A 22,563-nucleotide genomic window follows, 5' to 3' on the forward strand; every position below is an offset into this window, starting at 1 on the left:
GAGTGGTAAAAGTAGGTTCCAGTTCTTAGAGGAAAGGCTTTCAACTTTTCCCCATTCAGTATGATGTTAGCTATGGGTTTGTTATCTATGGCTTTTATTATTTTGGGGTATGTTCCTTCTATGCCTAGTTTGCTGACAGTTTTTTTTTTTTTTTTTAACATAAAGGGATGTTGAATTTTATCAAATGCTTTTTCTGCATCTATTGGGATAATCACGTGGTTTTTGTCCTTCATTCTGTTGATGTGATGTACATGTTTATTGATTTACTTATGTTAAATCATCCTTGGATCCGTAGTATAGATCCCTCTTGATAGTGGTGTACTATCTTTGTTATGTGCTGTTGAATTCAGTTTGCTAGTATTTTCTTAAGGATTTTTGAGTCTATGTTCATGAGTGACAATGGACTAGTTTTTTTAGTTGTGTCCGTATCTGGTTTTCATATCAGGTAATGCTGGCCTTGTAGAATGAGTTGGGGAGAATTCTCTTCTCTCCTCTCCAATATTTTGGAATAGCTTAAGGATGATTGGTATTAGTTCTTTATATATCTGGTAGAATTTGGCCTGAATCCATGTGGTCCTGGGCTTTTCTTTGTTGGGGGGGCTATTTTTATTACTGCCTCAATCTCACAAATTGTTAGTGGTCTGTTCAGGTTTTCTGTTTCCTTTTGATTTAATCTTGATAGCCTGTTTGTGACCAGGACTTTATCCATTCTCTCTAGGTTTTCCAGTTTGTTAGCATATAGTTGTTCATAACAGTCTCTGATGATATTCGGTCTTTCAGTGGTACCAGTTGTAATGTCTTTTTTTCATTTCTGATTTTATTTAGTTCTTTTCTTGGCTAGTATAGTTAGTAGTTTATAAATTTTTTTCAAAGAACCAACTTTTAATTGATCCTCTCTATTATTTTGTTTAGTCTCTATTTTGTTTAGTCCTGCTCTGATCTTTATTGTTTTTCCTTCTGATAATTTTGGGTTTGGCTTGTTCTTGCTTTTCTAGTTCCCTGAGGTGCATTGTTAGATTGTCTACTGGAAATTTCTACTTTTTGGATATAGGCATTTATTGCTATAAACTTCCCTCTGAGTATTGATTTTGCTGTATTCCACAGGTATTAGTATGTTGTATTACCATTTTAAGATTTAAAAAAAATTTTCCATCATAATTTCTTCATGACTTAATGGTTGTTCAGGAGCATGTTGCTTAACTTCCACGTATTTGTATAGTTTCCAAAGTTCCTCTCAGTATTGTTTTCTAGTTTTATTCTATAGTGGTCTCAGAAGACACTGGATATGATTTTGATTTTTTAAAAATTTGTTGAGATTTGTCTTGTGCCTTAACATAGGGTCTATCCTGGAGAATATTCCATGTGCTGAGAAGAATGTGTACTCTATAGTTGTTGGATAAAATGTTCTGTAAATGCCTGTTAGATCCATATGGTCTAAAGTCCAGTTTAAATCCAAAAAATTTTTTTTTTTTTTTTGAGACAGAGTCTTGCTCTGTCACCCAGGCTGGAATGTAGTGGCGCGATCTTGGCTCACTGCAATCTCTGCCTCCTGGGTTCAAGCGATTCTCCTGCCTCAGCCTCCTGAGCAGGTGGGACTACAGGCATGCGCCACCACACCCAGCTAATTTTTTTTTGTATTTTTAGTAGAGACAGGGTTTCACCATATTGGCCAGGCTAGTCTCGAACTCCTGACCTCATGATCTAACCACCTTGGCCTCCCAAAGTGCTGGGATTACAGGCGTGAGCCACCGCTCCTGGTCAAAATCCAGTATTTCTCATTAATTTTCTGTCTAGATGATCTGTTTAATGCTGAGTAGGGTGCTGAAGTTCCCCACTATTATTGCACTGGAGTCTATTATTAGTAGTATTATTTTCTCTTTCCCCATCATGAAATAGCCCTCTTTTTAGATCTAGTAATATGTGCTCTGTGAATCTGGGTGCTACAATGTTGGGTGCACATATATTTAGAATTGTTATATACTCTGGCTGGATTGATCCCTTTATCATTATGTTATATAATGACCTTATATTTTAAAAAAACTGTTATTGGCCGGGCGCAGTGGCTCACACTTGTAATCCCAGCACTTTGGGAGGCCGAGGCGGGCGGATCACGAGGTCAGGAGATTGAGACCACGGTGAAACCCCGTCTCTACTAAAAATACAAAAAATTAGCCGGGCGTGGTGGCGGGCACCTGTAGTCCCAGCTCCTCGGAGAGGCTGAGGCAGGAGAATGGCGTGAACCCAGGAGGCGGAGAGCTTGCAGTGAGCTGAGATCGCGCCACTGCACTCCAGCCTGGGTGAAAGAGCGAGACTCCGTCTCAAAAAAAAAAAAAAACAAAAAAATTGTTATTGACTTAAAGTTTGTTTTATCTGATATTAAGTGTAGCTACTCCTGCTCACTTCTGGTTTCCATTTACATGGAATATCTTTTTTCATCCCTTTACTTTCAATCTATATGTGTCTATACAGATAAAGTGCATTTCTTATAAGCAGCATATACTTGGGTCATGTTTGTTTTGAATACATTCAGCCAGTCTATATAAGTAGAGAATTAAATCCATTTACATTTAAGGTTATTGATTTGTGTGTTTTTTTTCCTATCATATTGTTGTTTGCTGGTTGTTTTATATATTCTTTATTTCTTCTCTTATTGTCATTTTGGTTTGGTTGTTTTCTGTAGTGGTACCATTTGAGTACTTTCTCTACCTCATTTGTGTGCTTGCTTTACCAGTGTTTTATATTTCCATGTGTTTTCATGATGGTAAACACTTCCAGGTTTAGGATGCTCTTGAGCATTTCTTGTACAGTCAGTCTAGTGGTGATGAATTCCCTCAGCATTTGCTTGTCTGGGAAAGGCGTTACTTCTCCTTCATTTAAGAAGCATTAGTTTCTTTCAGCACTCTAAATATATCATCCCATTCTCTCCAGGCCTGTAAGGTTTCTGCTGAGTAATCTACTCTTAGTCTGATGAGGATTCTTTATAGGTAACTAGATGCTTTTATCTTGCTATTTTTGGAATTCCCTCCTTGTCTCTGACTTTAGTCAGTGTGACTATAATGTGATGTGAAGAAGTCCTTTTTGATTGTATCTATTTGGGGATCTCAGAGCTTCCTGTATCTGGATGTGTAAATCTATTGCTAGACTTGGGACGTTTTCATCTATTATTTCATTAAATAGGTTTCCTAATCCTCTTGTTCTCTCTTCACCTTCTGGGACCCTAATAATTTGAATATTTGGTCACTTTATGGTGTCCCACATGTCATGAAGGTTTTGTTCACTTATTTGTTCTTTTTTTCCTTTAGCCTGAATAGCTTATTTCGAAAGACCTGTCTTCAAGTTCTGAGATTCTTTTTTCTGCTGGATCTAGTCTCTTGTTCAAGCTTTTTTTTTTTTTTTTTTTGAGACGGAGTCTTGCTCTGTCGCCAGGCTGGAGTGCAGTGGTGTGATCTCTGCTCACTGCAACCTCTGCCTCCCAGGTTCAAGTGATTCTCCTGCCTCAGCCTCCCGAGCAGCTGGGACTACAGGTGCGTGCCACCATGCCCAGCTAATTTTTGTATTTTTTAAATAGAGATGGGGTTTCATCATGTTGACTAGGATGGTCTCAATCTCTTGACCTCGTGATCTGCCCACCTCGGCCTCTCAAAATGTTGGGATTACAGGCGTGAGCCACCGCACCTGGCGAAGCTTTCTAATATATTTTGTATTTCATTCAATGAACACTTCAGTTCCAGAATTTGGTTCTTAAAAAGTGTATCTTTATGGTGAATTTATCATTCACATCCTGAACTGTTTTCTAGTTTCTTTGTATTGTTTTTCAGAATTCTCTTCCCTCTCACTGAGCTTCTTTAGAATCAGTAATTTGAATTTTTTCCAGGATTTCAAGAATGTCTTTTTGATTGGAATCTGTTGCTGGAGAATTATTGTGTTCCTTTGGAGGTGTCATATTTCCTTGTTTTTAAATGTTTCTTGTCCTTAAGTTGATATCTGTGCATCTGGGTATAATAGTTGCTTCTTCCAAGTTTTTTGATTTTTTTTTTTTTCTTTTAGAGTTGGAATCTATCTCTATTACCGAGGCTGGAGTGCATGGGCACAATCACAGCTCACTGCAGCTCAAACTCCTGGGCTCGAGTGATCCTCCCACCTCAGCCTCCCAAGTAGCTAGGACTACAGGCATGCACCACCGTCCTTGGCTAATTTTTAAAAAATCATTTTTATGGGCCAGGCACGGTGGTTCGCAACTGTAATCCCAGCATTTTGGGAGGCTGAGGCGGATGAATTGCCTGAAGTTGGGAGTTCGAGACCTGCCTCACCAACATGGAGAAACCCTGTCTCTACTAAAAAAATACAAAATTAGCCAGGAGTGGTGGTGCATGCCTGTAATCCCAGCTACTTGGGAGGCTGAGGCAGGAGAATTGCTTGAACCCGGGAGGCAGAGGTTGCGGTGAGCCAAGATCATGCCATTGCACTCCAGCCTAGGCAAGAAGAGTGAAACTCTGTCTCAAAAGAAAAAAAAAATCATTTTTATAGAGACGGGGTCTCACTGTGTTACTTAGGCCGCTATTAAACACTTGGCCTCAGGCAATCCTCCTGCCTTGGCCTCCCAAACTGCTGGGATTACAGGCATGAGCCACTGCACCTGGCTGAAATTGCTTTTGTAGGGGAGGACTTCTTCCTGAATATGTATCTATGGTATTGGTTGGGTGGGATACTTTGACTTGATTTTGGATGCATGCAGCAGTGTAGTCTTTGTATTTCTTTGACTGTAAACAGCATTAATGGTATCTATGGTTTCCTCAGTAGCTCAGGGTAGAGTTATTTGTGGACGCTCTGGTGAAGTTTTGCTGAGGACTGGGATGCCAGGTAGGTCGGCCTTTGGGCCCCAGTGGTGGCAGTGGTGGGCTAAGCATGCCTGTCCTTGGATTCCAAGGTGGTGTATGCTGGCACTAATGTTAACAGGTCCAGGCACACCAATTCTTGTGGTTCCAGGTGGCTTACTTGGATGTTGGTAAGGTAGTAGCAGCAGTGGGCTGAGTGGGTGGGCAGAATTTTGGGCCCTGAGGCAGCCAGTGTCACATGAACAATGACAATGACAGTGGCAAGATGATCTAGGTCCCCAAGGATCCAGTACGTGCTGGTGTTGGCAGTGGCTGTGATGGGCTGGATGGGCCAGTCTCCAGGTGTGCAGGTGGCATATACAGCTAGGTGCCAGCTGTGGTGGTAGGCCCAAACTCAGGCCCCTGGGAGGAGTGTTCAGGTACAAGTGGTGGTATACTGGGTCGGGCAATAGCCTGGCTGCTGGACTGTGTACTCTGGCACAAGGGGCAGGGGGACCAAAGCTGGGCCGAGCAGACTTGTTCTCAGGCTCCCTGATGGTAAGGGCAGGTGCAACCAGTGGCAGGCAGGGGTGGGGCAATCCCTCAGGCCACCAGTGGAATGCTTGGGTGGGGAGCTGCCCTGCCACACTAGGGAGGGTGGCACTGCCTTCAATGGTGTGCAGCCTAGGCCAGGGGGTGCAGAACATGCATGCCGCTTGCACCTCAGCCCCTGCTGCCATAGCCAGTGACTCACTTGTGCTTCAGCCCCTGGTGCAGTAGCCCATGGTCAAATGCACCTAAACCCTGGGGGTAGCAGCCATACTTCTCTTGCATCTCAGCTCTGGTGCCACTAGGTTCTGGGACAGTGCACAGTCTGTTAGGGCTGGGCTCTAAAATGGCACCTTGTTGTAGCTGCTTAGGTCTCAGGGAGCATGTGAGACGCAGTGCAAGCTTCCTCTCTGGAGCAGTGCTGTTGCACAAGATCCCGACAGCTCTGTGTTAGTTGCAGGACCCATGAGAGTCAAGGGGCTCTCTTCTGGCTAGGATTGCAGGAGCTGACAGCGGGAATGAGGACTTCTGAGGGTCTCTCATTTACCCTTTCCCTGTACTGGGGAGTCTCTCTTGGCTCTCAGACTGCTAGGCTGTCTCACTCTCTTCTTCCTTGCTTTAAATATTTCCTGTCACTTTTCTGTTGAATTCCAGTATTCTCTTTTGGATGATCTATTTGAAGTGTGATTATCTACTTACTATTTTGCTTCTTAGTGGAGGAGTTGAGTACAAAAATGCCTATAGTCAGTCATCTTGAAACCTCCCATCGTATTCTCCAAATATCTTAATAGTTACCACACAGAAGATGTAGCAGACTTATTCTGCTACATCTTATTGTTTCTGAGAGTAAAAGTAGGATTAATGAAGGAAAGCTACTGAGTCAACATTAAGAGTAAACAGTGAGTTAGGTCACTTTCTTCTTCAGCTTTGGGAAATTTTCTTGTATCATTGTTTTGATAACTCCTCTCCCCTCTATTTTCTCTGCTCCATTTCTGGGCACCCTATTGGCTGAATGTTGGACAGTTGAATTGGTACTCTCTGTTTCTTAATTTTTCTCTCAGATTTTCCATCTCTGGCTTTCAATCGTATGTTCTGAGAGAGCTCAACCTTTTCTTCTTAATCTTCTCTTGAACATAATTTTAATTTTTTTGGAATACAAAATAAATTTGCATGGTTTAAAATTCAAAAGTTAGGTCTCCCCCTAATGCCACTTATTCTCTTCTCTTTAGAAGTAATCAATATTACCCGTTTCTTAAGCATCTTTCCAGAGACAGTCTATTTACACACAACAAAAAAGGCATATATTTCCTCCTGAATCCACCCTTCTTTTTCCAAACAAATGGGAATATATCATAAACATGTTCAGCACTTTTATCTTCTCACTTGAAATCTTGGTTTGTTCAAGTGAGCTTCCCTATTACAGAGTGTTACACTGTATAAATATATTACACATTTAACCAGTTCCTTATTATTATTTTTAAAATTTATTTTAAAAAATATTCTTTTTTTTTGAGACAGAGTCTCGCTTTGTCACCCAAGCTGAAGTGCAGTGGCATGATCTTGGCTCACTGCAACCTCTGCCTCCCAGGTTCAAGCTTGGCTCACTGCAACCTCTGCCTCCCAGGTTCAAGCAATTCTCCTGCCTCAGCCTCCTGAGTAGCTGGGGTTACAGGTGCGTGCCACCACGCCTGGCTAATTTTTGTATTTTTAGTAGAGACGGGGTTTCACCATGTTGGCCAGGCTGGTCTTGAATGCCTGACCTTGTGATCCACCCACCTCAGCCTCCCAAAGCTGGGATTACATGCGTAAGCCACAGCACCCAGCCAAAAAAATATTATTATTATTGTTTTTAGAGATAGGATCTTGCTCTATTGCCCAAGCTGGAGTACAGTGGTATGATCATAGCTCACTGCAGCCTCAAACTCTGGCAATCCTCCTGCTTCGGTCTCCTGAGTAGCTGGGACTACAGGCATCCAGAACTGTGCTTGGCTAACTTCCTAAACATTTTTGTAGAGACAGGGTCTCACTATGTTGCCCAGGCTGGTCTTGAACTCCTGGCCCCAGGCAATCTTCCTACCTTAATCTCCCAAACTAGCTCCTTCTTGATGAACATTCAGGTTGTTTCTAACCTTCAGATCTTGCAAACATGCTGCAATGAACATGCAGTCATTTTGGACAAAGGCAAACATAAGTGTAGAAGTTTCCAGGAGTGCAACTGCTAAATCAAAGGACTTGAGCATTTTAAATCTTCATAGGTATTGCCAAAGCACCTGTAGAGGCCAGAGGGACCTCCCCTTTACCCTCCGAAGGCTCACTGAAAATCACTGACAAAAGAGAGATTAATAGGAAAAAAGGCATACACATTTATTTGGTTATAATTTTATGTGACGCCAGAGTCTTCAGAATGAAGAATACAAAATAAACTGTCATTTTTTGTGCTTAGGTTCACAAAGCATATGGACAGTGGTATAGAAATATGATTGGACACAGGAGGCTGAGGCATAAGAATTGCTTGAGCCCAGGAGGCGGAGGTTGCAGTGAGCCAAGGTTGCACCACTGCACTCCAGCCTAGGCAACAGAGTAAGACTCTTGTCTCCAAAAAAAAAAAAGAGAAAAAACAAAAAAGAAATATGATTGGACAAACAGGGTATGATCTAATGCTAACAGACAAAGTAGGGAAATCCAGTAAGGCCTGTCTAGATTTCTCTTGGCCTGTCTCTGCAGCAATCCTTTCTACGGGTATGAGGCAGAATCCTGTCTGGAATGGGGGTCTTATGACCTGTAGTCAAAGTAGGTCAAATCATTTCTTTATGACCAATTTTTACACAGAAAGGTGACGGGCAAGCTGGAGTAATATTCTCAGGTTTTATATAAAGCTGGCTTCTGGGAAAAGGAATTCTGGTTTCTATGACCTGCTCTGGGGAAGAGGGATTCTGGTTTCTATGGTTAGCCTCAGAAGAAAATGAGAGATCAAAGATAGGTGGGCAGAAAAAGGTCAGAGAGAGCTGCTTCTGAGGCCTTCATTTTGGGGTATCATTTTCTGAGACCCTGTACACCCTTCATAAAAGATGTACTAATTTATGTGTAAGAATGCCTACTTGTCCATATCCTCACCAATACAGTGTTTTGTCAAAGTTTCTTAGTTCTGCCAGTCACATACTCGTCATTTTTTTTTTTTCCCCCAAGAAATAGGATCTCACTGTCACCCAGACTGGAGTTCAGTGGTACCATCCTAGCTCACCACAGCCTCAAACTTCTGGGCTCAAGCAATCCTCCCCCATCAGTCTCCTGAGTAGCTGGAACTATACCATGCCTGGCTAATTTTTCTAAAAAACAATTTTTTTTTTTTTTTGAGACTCAGTCTTGCTCTGTTGCCCAGGCTGGAGTGCAGTGGTGTGGTCTTGGCTCTCACTGCAACCTCTGCTTCCTGGGTTCAAGTGATTCTCCTGCCTCAGCCTCCTGCGTAGCTAGGATTATAGGCGTGTGCCATCACGCCCGGCTAATTTTTGTATTTTTAGTAGAAACGGGGTTTGGCTATGTTGGCCAGGCTAGTCTCAAACTCCTGGCCTCAAGCAATCCAATAGCATGAGCCATTATACCCAGTCCCAATTAAACATTTTTATTGTTCCATTTCCCACCTACTTCCCCCTAATTAGCTTGATAAATATTCACCTTTTACTATTATTTTAATAGGTTCCTTAGAGATTAAAATGTCATCCATCTTTGATTTATCTAGGCCTATATGTATATACACCCCTACCCTGACCAACAGACAATGTAGTGTATTTTAATTCTCTCTATACTTTAAGTGCCACAAAAATTATTTAATGTGTCACTTAGATTAATCCACATATTTACCCTTTTTGTTGTTTCTTCATTCCCTGAATCTTCATGTTTCTTTTACAAACTTCAAGTTTTTTCTTCTGCTTAAACAAAAACTTTAGTATTTCCTTTAATGTAGGTATTCTGGTAAGAAAGTCCATAAATTTGTCTACAACTGTCCTTGTATTAAGTTTATCCTTGAAGGCATTTTCACTGGTTATGGAAATCTAGGTTGGTAGTTATTTTGTTTCAGCCCTGTGAAGATGTCGTTCCATTATCTTCTGTCTTCTATTGTTTCTGTGGAGATGGTAGCTCTCAAACTGTTGGCCGCTCGTTTGTACATACTCCCCACTCCCATCCTGCCCTGGGTACTCTAATATTTTTTCACTTTGAGTTTAGTTTCAGCAGTTTTAAGATAATGTGTTTAGGTCGGGCGCAGTGGCTCACGCCTGTAATCCCAGCACTTTGGGAGGCCGAGGCATCCACAAGGTTTCCTGATCTCACGAGGTCAGGAGATCGAGACCATCCTGGCACCTGGTGAAACCCCGTCTCTACTAAAAAAAAATATATAAAAAATCAGCCAGGCGTGGTGGTGGGCACCAGTAGTCCCAGCTACTTGGGAGGCTAAGGCAGCAGAATGGCGTGAATCTGGGAGGCGGAGCTTGCAGTGAGCCGAGATTGCGCCACTGCACTCCAGCCTGGGCGACAGAGCAAGACTGTCAAAAAAAAAAAAAAAAAAAAAAGAAGATAATGTGTCTAAAAGTCACTATCATTTTACTTACCTTGTTGGGGTTGATAGGAATTTATCTGTGGCTTGTTGCCTTTTGATGGTTTTGGAATGCCTTTAGTCATTATCTTTTAAAATACTGCTTTTGTCCCATTCTTTCTTTCTCCTTCTGCTGTTCCATTACATATTAGACCTTCCTCACTGTATTCCCTATTTATCGTCTCTTCTATATTTTCCACTCATTTTTATCTTCATGTTTCATTTGGGATATTTTCTTCTGATCTATTTTAAATTACTAGCTCTCTCTTTAGCTGTTTCTAATCTGCTGTGGTTGTATCCACCGAGTTCTTAATTTTGACTGCTAGAGTTTATAGTTTTCATTTGGTCTTTTTTATTGTTGTTTCCAGTTCTCTTCTAAAATTCTCAATTTTGTCTCATCTCTTTTAACAAATTAAACATTTAAAATATATTTCTAAAAACTCCATTGTCTGGAGTCTGCCTACTGTCTACAGTTGATTTTCTTTTTGGCTTAGGATTATTGTGTCTCCTATTGTGTCTTGAATTTAAATTGAGTTTTAGATACTATATATAAAAATTTATAGAAATAATTTGAGGCCTATAAAAATGCTATAGTCCTCCAAAGAGGACTTAAAGTTTGCCAACTTCCCCCAACCCTCGGTGGGTCTCTGGACTCTAATTTTGGCCTCCAACCCATTTAAGCCTTTCAAGAATGCCACTTAGCTTCTCAGCTACCTTTTCTGGAACTTGCAGAAGCCCCCAAGGAAAAAGCAACCCTGAACATCAGGTTCCCCCTTACTTCTTTCCTTCTTTTCTCAGATCCTATAATTCCTTAATGCCTTGTTGTTGTTTATTTTCTTTCTTTCTTTCTTTCTTTCTTTTTTTTTTTTTTCGAGACAGAGTCTCACTCTGTTGCCCAGGCTAGAGTACAGTGGCACGATCTTGGCTCACTGCAACGTCTCTTTGTGGGTTCAAGCGACTCTCCTGCCTCAGCCTACCAAGTAGCTGGGATTACAGGTGTATGCTATCACACCCAGCTAATTTTTTTATTTTCAGTAGAGATACGGTTTTGCCATGTTGGTTGGCCAGGCTTGTCTTGAACTCGTGACCTCAAGTGATCCACTTGCCTCGGCCTCCCAAAGTGCTGGGATTACAGGTATGAGCCACTGCACCTGGCCTCCTTAATGCCTTATTAATGCTCCAGTGTTCTTCAAGCAGGTTATTTTAATATTTTATTCCAGAGGAAACAGTTATTCACAGCAGGAAGGTTAATCCAAATTACCTAGTCTACTCTTACCAAAAGCAGAAAAAAACCTTAACTTTCCCCAAATAGTACATTCAAATTCTTTAGAGAAGTGCTTCTTTCTCTCCTTTTAACTTGAGTAAATGCCACGTTTGAGTTCTGTCACTGAGATGAAGAAGGGGAACAAGGAGAAAGACCTTGAATTAATTGCCTTTTAAAATACTAATCTCACTTCTGCACTTCATCATATTTGCCAACTCTGGATCTAGGGCCTCTTGTAGCCAAGGTTTCTGTTTCATCTAAAAACATGCCAGGAAAAATTTCAAAATCTCATAGACATTGTTAAGCAGACTGCTTCATTTTTTCTGTTTACTTCTTTTTGTACTTCATATTCTATGTGCAATTATAAAGGATATGAAAAAATATGTTCAGCCTACCATCTTTAAACTGTTTCATTAAATCTTTCATTTTACTTTCTAAAATTTATCCTACAGATAGACACAAACAAATGCACAAAAATATTAGCACTATATTAATAAAATGATGGAAATAACACAAATATCTGTTAACAGGAAGTTGTTTAAATTATGGTACAATACAATCATTTTAAAAGATAAGCCAATATATCATAATTTAATTCCATTTTGTATGAAAATAATTTTTAGTATATGCACAGAAAAAGAAATCCATATGGTAAACATATAAATAAACATATTTATAACATATGCTAACTTAATACTATTTATGGAGAAGGCATTATAAAGAACTACAGTTTGACTCATTAAATCATTTCATAATATTTGAATTTTTATAGGGAAACTATTTTTACATAAATAAAACAAATAATCAAACATATCAAGCCAACTAGATTACTTCTACAGAGTTCTCATATGCTAAGAAGCCAAGCCAACATCAAAACGGTCTCTGGGAATACAAATTCATTTTACACTGAAGGCTGCATCTCCTTGGTTTGCAAATCAACCCGAAATAGGTCTCTATTTGAAAGCAGGTAAGATTAACTGGGCAAAGGCAAGCCCAGTGCTTTAAAGCATGGAACTTAGAATAAAACAGTCCTAACTAGTGATATTAAAGGGAAATAATTCATTTATACATAAAGATAGAAGAGATGATAAAGTGACCAGAGAAAAACATAAGTGGGGGTGGAGGAGCACTGAAAAGGCATAGAATATAAAGGGCAGAAGTAGAACTGATGGAAACCAAGAATTAGAGTCCAGTAGGAAAGAAGCACGCACATACATTTCTATGTTTAAGATATGTAATGGCAATATGCTATAGCTAATCCTTTTCATTTTCGGATGGCTTGTGTATCTGATAATACTAATTTCATATTACGCTTAAATGAGTTAAACTGGGAAATAAACCCAAGTTTTAACACCTGTACTGCTAAAGAGAGCAGTATGATGTTACACTGAAATCACCTGACATTTTTGGTCTTAAAAATTCAGTAATTTTAAGATAAAAAAAATTCTATAATCCTAAAAGAGGATTGTTCTTTATTCACTTAGGTATCTACTTTTGCAGCTGTAGATACCCAACTGTATCCACACCTATATGCTTACAACTTTTCATTTCAGAGATTCCCAGTGCTACTACTCCCATTCCTGCACTTATGACAGACACTGATCATCAGTCACAGCACTTTGCCCCCGAGCACAGTCACTGAGCCCTCCCTTTCAGACTTCTATACAGTCATTTTCAATAAACTGGAGATAGTACGAGATAAAACCTATTTGCCATCCTACATATCCTTAAGCAAGATGTGAATTTCATTACAATTCAAAGACTTTCTTAGTGAATAGTGTCCACATAAACAGCTTTTTAAAAAACTCTGGGCCGGGTGCTGTGGCTGGCCGAGTGCCGTGGCTCACACCTGTAATCCTGAGGTGGGTGGATCACCTGAGGTCAGGAGTTCCAGATCAGCCTGGCCAACATGGCGAAACCCCGTCTCTACTAAAAATACAAAAAATTAGCTGGTCGTGGTGGTGTGCGCCTGTAATCCTAGCTACTTGGGAGGCTGAGGCAGGCGAATCGCTTGAACCCGGGAGGCGGAGGTTGCAGTGAGCCAAGATTGCACCATTGCACTCCAGCCTGGGTGATGAGCAAAACTCCGTCTCAGAAAAAAAAAAAAGACTTCTGGTAATTATCTTATGAATAAAATTGGCTCTCATTTTTTGAACTCATTAGATTAATAAATTAGGATATAAACGTTGTCAAGATAACCCAAAGATGACAACATAGATATTTCCTGACTTACTTATTCTGAAACATTTTTTATAACCTGCCATTACAACTTCCTTGGTCACAGGTATCTGTCTGAGCAATTCTAGACTCATGCAAACTGTTGAAAGAACCTAATATACCCATTAATCCTATTCAACTGTACAGCCAATAGCATAATGAGGTCTGGGGCAATGCATTTCCAGTTTACTTAGCATATGTTCTGTGTAACAAGAGATAGTGACAGCAATGAAGATTTACTTTTGTATGTATGTATGTATGTATGTATGTATGTATTTATTCTTGTATTCATTCATTTACTGAGATAGGGTCCCGCTATCACCCAGGCTAGACTGTAGTGGTAGAATCTATAGCTCACTGCAGTCTCTGACTCTAGACTTAAGCAATCCTTTTGCTTCAGCCTCCCAAGAAGGTGGGCTACAGGTGTGGACCTCATGCAAATGAGGATTTAAAAATAATATTTATCTGAAGGTTTCCTCCCATAGATATTTTTAAATCATTAGATATAGATGATGGTCTCACCATTTTAAAATTAGACAAACAAATGAAGAAAAAAAAAAGAGAAACAAATTCTTACCAATTTTTCTGCTTCTGTGTTCATTTCCCTTAATTTCTTGATATGTTCCTTTTTAATCATGAGAATTTTTGATAATCTGGTCTACAGACAAAGAAGAAATATTTTAGAATAAACAGGCATTTAGGTATATTGGTTAGACATTAAATTTCCAATTTTTTAGTAAGATATTTCAGCAATAGATTTTAGTGTTTCAACATATATATATAGCATAGCATTGTTTTTTTTTTTTTTCTGAGACAGAGTCTCACTCTGTCACCCAGGCTGGAGTGCAGTGACACAGTCTTGGCTCGCTGCAACCTCTGCCTCCCAGTTCAAGCAATTCTCAACTCAGCCTCCCGAGTAGCAGGGATTACAGGTACACGCAACCACGCCTGGCTAATTTTTGTAATTTTTTTTTTGTTTTTTGGAGATGGAGTCTTGCTCTACTGCCTAGGCTGCAGTGTAATGGCGTGATCTTGGCTCACTGCAACCTCCGCCTCCCAGGCTCAAGCAATTCTCCTGCCTCAGCCTCCCGAGTGGCTGGGATTACAGGCACCCGCCACCATGCCCGACTAATTTTTGTATCTTTGGTAGAGATGGAGTTTTGCCATGTTGGCCAGGCTGGTCTTGAACTCCTGACCTCAGATGATCCATTCACCTTGGCCTCCCAAAGTGCTGGGATTACAGGCGTGAGCCAGGGCACCCAGCCATTTTTGTATTTTTAGTAGAGATGGGGTTTCACCATGCTGGCCAGGCTGGTCTTGAACTCCTGACCTCAAGTGATCTGCCCACCTTGGCCTCCCAAAGTGCTGGGATTACAGACATGAGTCACCACACTTAGCCTCATAGCACTGTATTTTATATATCTGATTAAACTGACAAGCAAATATTATTTTAAAAATCCATTGTAACTAGGACATGTCAAAAGGACTAAGGAGTCAATCTGAAGAAGCTTTCACTGGTCCAAAATAGGGCAATTTGTAGACTAGTAAGAACAATAACTGTAATGAACTAAAGCCAAATGTTAAAATCCATGAGTTTACAATGATACTTAGGAAGAAGAAATGACAGAGTGAGAGCAATTCTGAAATCTTATTGAATGAATGGATCTAAGCATTGATAATCGATGGCAGCTAACATTAAAAAATAATTAGGTCAGAGATGCAGTGGCTCACACCTGTAATCCCAGTACTTCGGGAGGCCAAGGCGGGAAGATCACTTGAGCCCAAGAGTTTGTGACCAGCCTCAGCTTCCCAAGTAGCTGGGATCATGAGTCCAGGAGTTTGAGATCTCATCTCCACAAAAAATAAATGAAATTAGCTGGGTTTGGTGGCTTGCATCTGTAGTCCCAGTTACTCAGGAGGCTGAGGTGGGAGAACTTCTTGAGCCAGGTAGGTGGACGATGCAGTGGGCCGAAATCATGCCACTGCACTCCAGCCTGGGCAACAGAGCAAGAACCCATCTCATAATAAATAAATAAATAAATAAATAAATAAATAAATAAAGAAAGAAAGAAAGGGCCTCCTATCAAAAGAACACAAAACCACCTGTAAAAGTAGTCACATAATAACAAATAATCAGCCAACCAAAAAACCTAAATCTACTCAAACCTCTAGAAATAATTTTCAATTTACACAAGATACAAAGAACAGGTTAAATAATCCCACAAGGATTTAGTCAAAAAATCAAGACTGTGGGAGACTGTATGGATAAATAATCCAGTTTCTTCAATAAGTTGCATGGAGAAAAAAGGCACTCAACATTTAAAAAACAACTGAAAGATCTGAATACCAATTGGATATTTGATATTGACATTTAAATTTTTATAGATGTAATAATGATATCGTAGTTGTTTCTTAAAAAAAAGAAATCTAGGCCAGGTGTGGTAGCTCACACCTATAATCCCAGCACTTTGGGAGGCGGGTGGATCACCTGAGGTCAGGAGTTTGAGACCAACCTGGCCAACATGGTAAAACCCCATCTCTACTAAAAATACAAAAATTAGCAGTGCGTGGTGGTGGACACCTGTAGTTCCAGCTACTCCGGAGGCTGAGGCAGGAGAATCGCTTGAACCTGGGAGGCAGAGGTTGCAGTGAGCAAGATGGTGCCACTGAACTCCAGCCTGGGGGACAAGAGTGAAACACCCTCTCAAAAAAGAAATCCCAGCTGGGCACAGTGGCTCACACCTATAATCCCAGGACTTTGGGAGGCAGAGGTGGGAGGATCACTTGAGTCCCGGAGTTTGAGATCAGCCTGGGCAACACAGCAAGACCCCGTCTCTATGAAAAAGTAAAAAATTAGCCAGGTGTGGTGGCACCCACCTGTAGTCCCAGCTACTCAGGAGGCTTATGTGGGAGGATTGCTTGAGCCCAGGGGTTTGAGGCTGCAGTGATCTGTGATCATGCCACTACACTCAGCCTGGGTGACAAGGTGACTGAAACCCTGTCTCAAAAAAAAAAAAAAAAAAAAAAAAGAGAGAAAGAAAGAAAAAAAAATTTATCTCTCTTTTTTTTTGGAGACGGAATCTTGCTCTGTCGCCCAGGCTAGAACGCAGCTGCATGATCTTGGCTTCACCTCCCAGGTTCAAGCAATCCTCATGTCTCAGGCTTCCGAGTAGCTGGGACTACAGGCTCGCACCACCACGCGTGGATAATTTTTGTATTTTTAGTAAAGATGAGGTTTTACCATGTTGGCCAGGCTGGTCTTGAACTTCCTGACCTCAGGTGATCCATTAGCCTCAGCCTCCCAAAGTGCTGGGATTACATACAGGCATAAGCCACCATGCCTGGCCAAAAAAAGGGTTATCTCTTAGAAATAAATAATAAGGGCCAGGCGCAGTGGCTCACGCCTGTAATCCCAGCACTTTGGGAGGCCAAGGTGGGTGGATCACCTGAGGTCAGGAGTTTGAGACCAACCTGGCCAACATGGTGAAACCCCATCTCTACTAAAAATACAAAATTTAGCCAGCGTGATGGCAGGTGCCTGTAATCCCAGCTTCTCAGGAGGCTGAGGCAGGAGAATCGCATGAACCCAGGAAGCGGAGTCTGCAATGAGCTGAGATCACGCCACTGCACTCCAGCCTGGGCAACAGAGTAAGATTCTGTTTCAAAAAAGAAAAGAAAGAAAGAAAGAAAGAAAGAATAAGGCCGGGTGTGGTAGCTTATAGCTACCCAGGCTGAGTGCAGTAGCATGATCATGGCTCAATGCAGCCTCAACCTCCTGGGCTCAAGTGATCTTCCCACCTCAGACTCCCAAGCAGTTGGGACTACAGGGACGTACCACTACACCGGGCTAATTTTTGTATTTTTTGTACAGATGGGGTCTCACTATGTTGCCCAGGCTTGTCTTCAACTCCTAGACTCAATCCTTGTCTATGTTGCCCAGGCTTGTCTTCAACTCCTAGACTTCCAATCCTCCCAGCTTGGCCACCCAAAGTGCTGGGATTGCAGGTGTGAGCCGCTGTGCCTGGCGGTGAAACATTTTTAATGTTTATTTTGTCATAAGAAAAAATATATTTGGAACAGCAAAAAAATCAAAATATCAACTTCACTTAAGAGCAAAACTGAGAGTTTTATAAAACCTCACATAATATAAAAGGTAAGGACATAAAATAACTTTTATTTTTACCTCTTAAATATCTTAAAATAATAGTGGAAGTAGTATTTTAACTAGGCTTTACATATAGATTATAAATTTTAAATTAAGAACTAAAATCAAATACACAGACTTTCAGTTTACAGTCTGGGATATAAGAAGCTTGGAAGGTGCTACTCCATCCTAACACCAGGTAAAAAGCTGAACATACTTAAAAAAAATCAATGACACTTGGCCGGGCGCGGTGGCTCACGCCTGTAATCCTAGCACTTTGGGAGGCTGAGACGGGTGGATCACGAGGTCAGGAGATCAAGACCATCCTGGCTAAGACGGTGAAACCCCGTCTCTACTAAAAATACAACAAATAGCTAGGCGTAGTGGCAGGCGCCTGTAGTCCCAGCTACTCGGGACGCTGAGGCAGAAGAATGGCATGAACCCGGGAGGTGGAGCTTGCAGTGAGCTGAGATCGTGCCACTACACTCTTGCCCAGGCGACAGAGCAAGCCTCCATCTAAAAAAAAAAAAAAAAAAAAAATCAACAACACTTCTTAGATCTCTAAGAAAATTGAGGGCCAAGGCAAACTGTCCACAAAATTGGAAAGAATGAAAGGCAAATATGTAGAATCACAATTACTGGAGCAGAAACCCATGAGCAAAAACCTCTAGGAACCAGTGCTGGGGTAGGAAAAACTGAACTGTAATTTATGTGGTAGGTGTGGGAAAGTCTGACCTTAAATTAAGCATTTACTCTACGGGACCCAGTTAGGAGGGTTTTTTGAAAAGCATACTTGGTGAGTTTTACTTCCAGGGGCTTAATCTGGTTCTTAGTGAATACTGCAGAAATACCCCCTCTTGCTTCCTGCAAGGGGAAGGAAAACTAACAATTTTGAATTAAGATAGAGCATTCTGTTCTTAGCAAGGCCTACCCTCAGGAAAAACTATTTAACCAGAAGCTAACATGCTAGGGTTTTATCAGAGGCTAACTGACCTGGGGGAAGAGAAAAACCCAACCCCAGCCCACTCTAGCCACCCTGTTCCACCTAAGAGGAGGAAAAACTGAGGTGCATTTGTGAAGTTCACAGTCCAGAGGCTCAGGCTGACACAGTTCCTTTTACATAGTACATCATGTTTGGCAATTAAGAAAAAAGTACAAGGTATGCCAGAAGGCAAAAAACGTAGTTTGAAGAGACAAAGCAAGCATAAAAACCAGCCTTAGATATGGCAGGGATGTTGAAATTTGAAAGAACTATGAGTAATAAGCTAAGGCCTCTAATGGATAAAATAGCATGCAAGAACAGATGGGCAATGCAAGCAGAGAGATGAAAATTTCTAAAGCTTGAGGATATATTATTTATTTTTCTTTTTTTTTCTGCCACAACAGTTATCTCAGAAGAGGATATATTAATAGGAACTTCCAAAACTAAAAAACAAAGAGAACAAAGACTGAAAAAATCAGCACAGAATGTTCAAGGATTGTGGGACAACTACAAAAGGTATAACTTATGCATTAATGGAAATACAAGAAGGAGAGCAAAGAGAGAAAAAAAGGAAGAACTATCTGAAATATAACGAATGAGAATTTCCCCAATTTAATGTCAAATACCAAACCAAAGATCTAAGAATCTCAGAGAATACCAAGCAGAAAAAACACCACAAAAACCTCTAGATTTACACATATCATATTAAAACTACAGAAAATCCAAGATAAAGAAAAATTCTGGTCCGGCTATGGTGGCTCACACCTCTAATCCCAGCACTTTGGGAGGCTGAGGCGGGCAGACTGCTTGACCCTAGCAGTTCGAGACCAGCCTGGGCAACATGGCAAAACTCCATCTCTACATACTAAAAAACAGGAAAAAAAAATCCTGAAAGAAAACACTTCACCGATAGAGGAGCAAAGATAAGAATTTCATCTGACTTCTTAGAAACCAGGCAAGCAAGAGGAGACTGGAGTGAAATATCCTGTGTTGAGAAAAAAAAATCTGGCAATCTAAACCTCTGCACCCTATGAAATTATCGTTCAAAAGTAAAACAGGACTGGGCATCATAGCTCACGCCTGTAATCTCAGCACTTTGGAAGGCCAAGAGGGAGGACTGCTTAAGCCCAGGAGTTGTGGAGCAGCCTGAGAAACACAGCTAGAGCTTATCTCTACAATAATAAATAAAATAAATAATTTTTTTTTTTTTTTTTTTGAGACAGAGTCTCGCTCTGTCACCCAGGCTGGAGTGCAGTGGTGCGATTGTGGCTCACTGCAAGCTCCGCCTCCCAGGTTCATGCCAGTCTCCTGCCTCAGCCTCCCGAGTAGCTGGGACTACAGGCGCCCGCCACCACGCCCGGCTAATTTTTTGTATTTTTAGTAGAGACGGGGTTTCACCATGTTAGCCAAGATGGTCTGGATCTCCTGACCTTGTGATCCGCCCGCCTGGCCTCCCAAAGTACTGAGATTACAGGCATGAGCCACCATGCCCGGCCAATAAAATAAAATTTTTTTTAAGTGAAAGAAAAATACTTTCTCAGAGAAAAAAACTTGAGAAAATCTGTCACCAGTAGGACTGCCTTGTAAGAAATGATTTTTTTCTTTTTTTTTTTTTTTTGAGATAGAATTTTGCTCTGTTGCCCAGGCTGGAGTGCAACGGAGAGATTTTGGCTCCCTACAACCTCCACCTCCCAGGTCGAAGCGATTCTCGTGCCTCAGCCTCCCAAGTAGCTGGGACTATAAGCACCACCACGCCCAGCTAATTTTTGTATTTTTAGTAGAGACGGGGTTTCACCATGTTGGCCGGGTTGGTCTCGAACTCCTGACCTCAGTGATCTACCCACCTCAGCCTCCCAAAGTGCCAGGATCACAGGCGTGAGCCACCACACCCAGCCAGAAATGTTAAATGATGTTCTTTAAAGAAAAAGAAAATGATACATGTCAGAAACTCAGATATAAATAAAGGAAGTGTATCAAAGAAAGAATATGTTGAAGGTAAAATACAAACTTTTATTTTCCTTATTCCTAATTGTTCCAACAGATAACAGTTTGTTCAAAATAATAACAGCAACAGCATATTTGATTATATATGATTATGTGTATATATGCTTATGCATGCTTAGGTATAAATAAAATAATGACAGCAATGATACAAAGGAAAGAAGGGATGAATTAGGATTATTTTGTTATTATCAGGTACTGGTACTACCCATGAAGCTGTACAGTGTCATTTGAAAGTGGATATGGATTAGTTGTAAAAGTATATAATGTAAATTCTAGGGCAACCATTAAAGAAAGCTAAAAGAAAAAAAGTATAATCTATATGCTAAGAAAGCAGAGAAAAATAGAATTACGTAAACCATAAAACGCAAAAAAAGAGTGGAATATAAAAACAGAAATAAAGAATATGAGCAACAAATAGAACATAGTAATAAATATGATATTTATTACTATATGATAATCCAACTATATCAATAATCACTTTGAAATCTACTTTAAACATAAAGACACAGATAGATTAAAAGTAAATGGATGAAGGCCAGATGTGGTGGCTCACGCCTATAATCCCAGTACTTTGGGAGGCCGAGGTGGATCCCATTGCTTGAGCCAAGGAGTTCAAGACCAGCCTGGGGTACACTGACACCCCATGTCTATACAAAAAATACAAAAATTAGCAGGCGTGGTGTCTTGTGCCTGTAGTCCCAGCTACTTGGGAGGCTGAGGTGGGAGGATTGCTTAAGCCCAGGAGGTTGGGGCTGTAGTGAGCCACCGCACTCCAGCCTAGGCTACAGAGGGAGACCCTGTTCTCAAAAAAAAAAACCAAAAACAAAAAAAACAAAAACATAGCTAGTCTCGGTGGCTGACACTTATAATTCCAGCACTTTGGGAGGCTGAGGCAGGCAGATTTCTTGTGGTCAGGAGTTCCAGACCAGCCTGGCCAACATGGTGAAAACCTGTCTCGACTAAAAATACAAATATTAGCCAGATGTGGTGGAGCACGCATGTAATCCTAGCTACTCGGGAGGCTGAGGCATGAGAATCATTTGAACCCAGGAGGCAGAGGCTGCCTGGGCGACAGAGCAAGACTTTGTCTCAAAAAAAAAAAAAAAAAAAAGTAAATGGATAAAGAATATAAGAATATGCCATGCTAACACTAATCAAAAGAAAGCAGGAGCAGTTATATCACTTTCAGACAAAGCTGACTCCAGAGCAAGAAAAGGTGTCAGGAATAAAAAGGGACATTATGGCTGGGCGCGGTGGCTCACACCTGTAATCCCAGCACTTTGGGAGGCCGAGGCGGGCAGATCACAAGGTCAGGAGATAAAGACCATCCTGGCTAACATGGTGAAACCCCGTCTCTAATAAAAATACAAAAAAATTAGCTGGGCGTGGTGGCGGGCGCCTGTAGTCCCAGCTACTCGGGAGACTGAGGCAGGAGAATGGCGTGAACCTGGGAGGCGGAGCTTGCAGTGAGCCCAGATCACGGCACTGCACTCCAGCCAAGGGTGACAGAGCAAGACTCTATCTCAAAAAAAAAAAAAAAAAAGGCATTACATAATGAGAAAGGGGTCAATGTTCCAAGAAGACATAATAATTTTTTTTTTTTTTGAGACGAAGTCTTGCTCTGTCACCCAGGCCGGAGTGCAGTGGTGCAACGTCAGTCAGCTCACGCCTCCCGGGTTCAAGCAATTCTCCTGTCTCAGCCTCCCAAGTAGCTGGGATTACAGGTGTCTGCCACCACACCTGGCTAATTTTGTATTTTTAGTAGAGACGGGGTTTCACCACGTTGGCCAGGCTGGTCTCGAACTCCTGACCTCAAGTGATCTGCCCGCCTAAGCTTCCCAAAGGGCTGGGATTACAGGGGTGAGCCACCGCACCCGGCCAACAATACTTAATATTTATGTGCTTCAGGAAGGGGAACATCACACTCCGGGGACTGTTGTGGGGTGGGGGGAGGGGGGAGGGACAGCATTAGGAGATACACCTAATGCTAAATGACGAGTT

At 41.3% G+C, this 22,563-nt stretch overlaps 1 protein-coding gene across 9 annotated transcripts in view; it reads right to left on the reverse strand.

Annotated features, from left to right (window-relative positions):
* The window catches only part of LIN9 (lin-9 DREAM MuvB core complex component), a 91,113-nt gene that overhangs the window by 17,202 nt on the left and 51,348 nt on the right, over positions 1-22,563 (reverse strand). For 8 of the 9 annotated variants that reach the window (XM_055234096.1, XM_055234095.2, XM_055234094.2 and 5 more), the window contains one exon: positions 14,010-14,090. The exons of the other annotated variant lie outside the window; for it this stretch is intronic. In XM_055234096.1, the coding sequence (XP_055090071.1) occupies positions 14,010-14,090 (81 nt within the window). The remainder of the gene's footprint in view (positions 1-14,009; positions 14,091-22,563) is intronic. 9 annotated transcript variants of the gene reach the window in all.

The sequence above is a fragment of the Symphalangus syndactylus genome, chromosome 19 (assembly GCF_028878055.3).
Source record: "Symphalangus syndactylus isolate Jambi chromosome 19, NHGRI_mSymSyn1-v2.1_pri, whole genome shotgun sequence".
NCBI lineage: Eukaryota > Metazoa > Chordata > Mammalia > Primates > Hylobatidae > Symphalangus > Symphalangus syndactylus.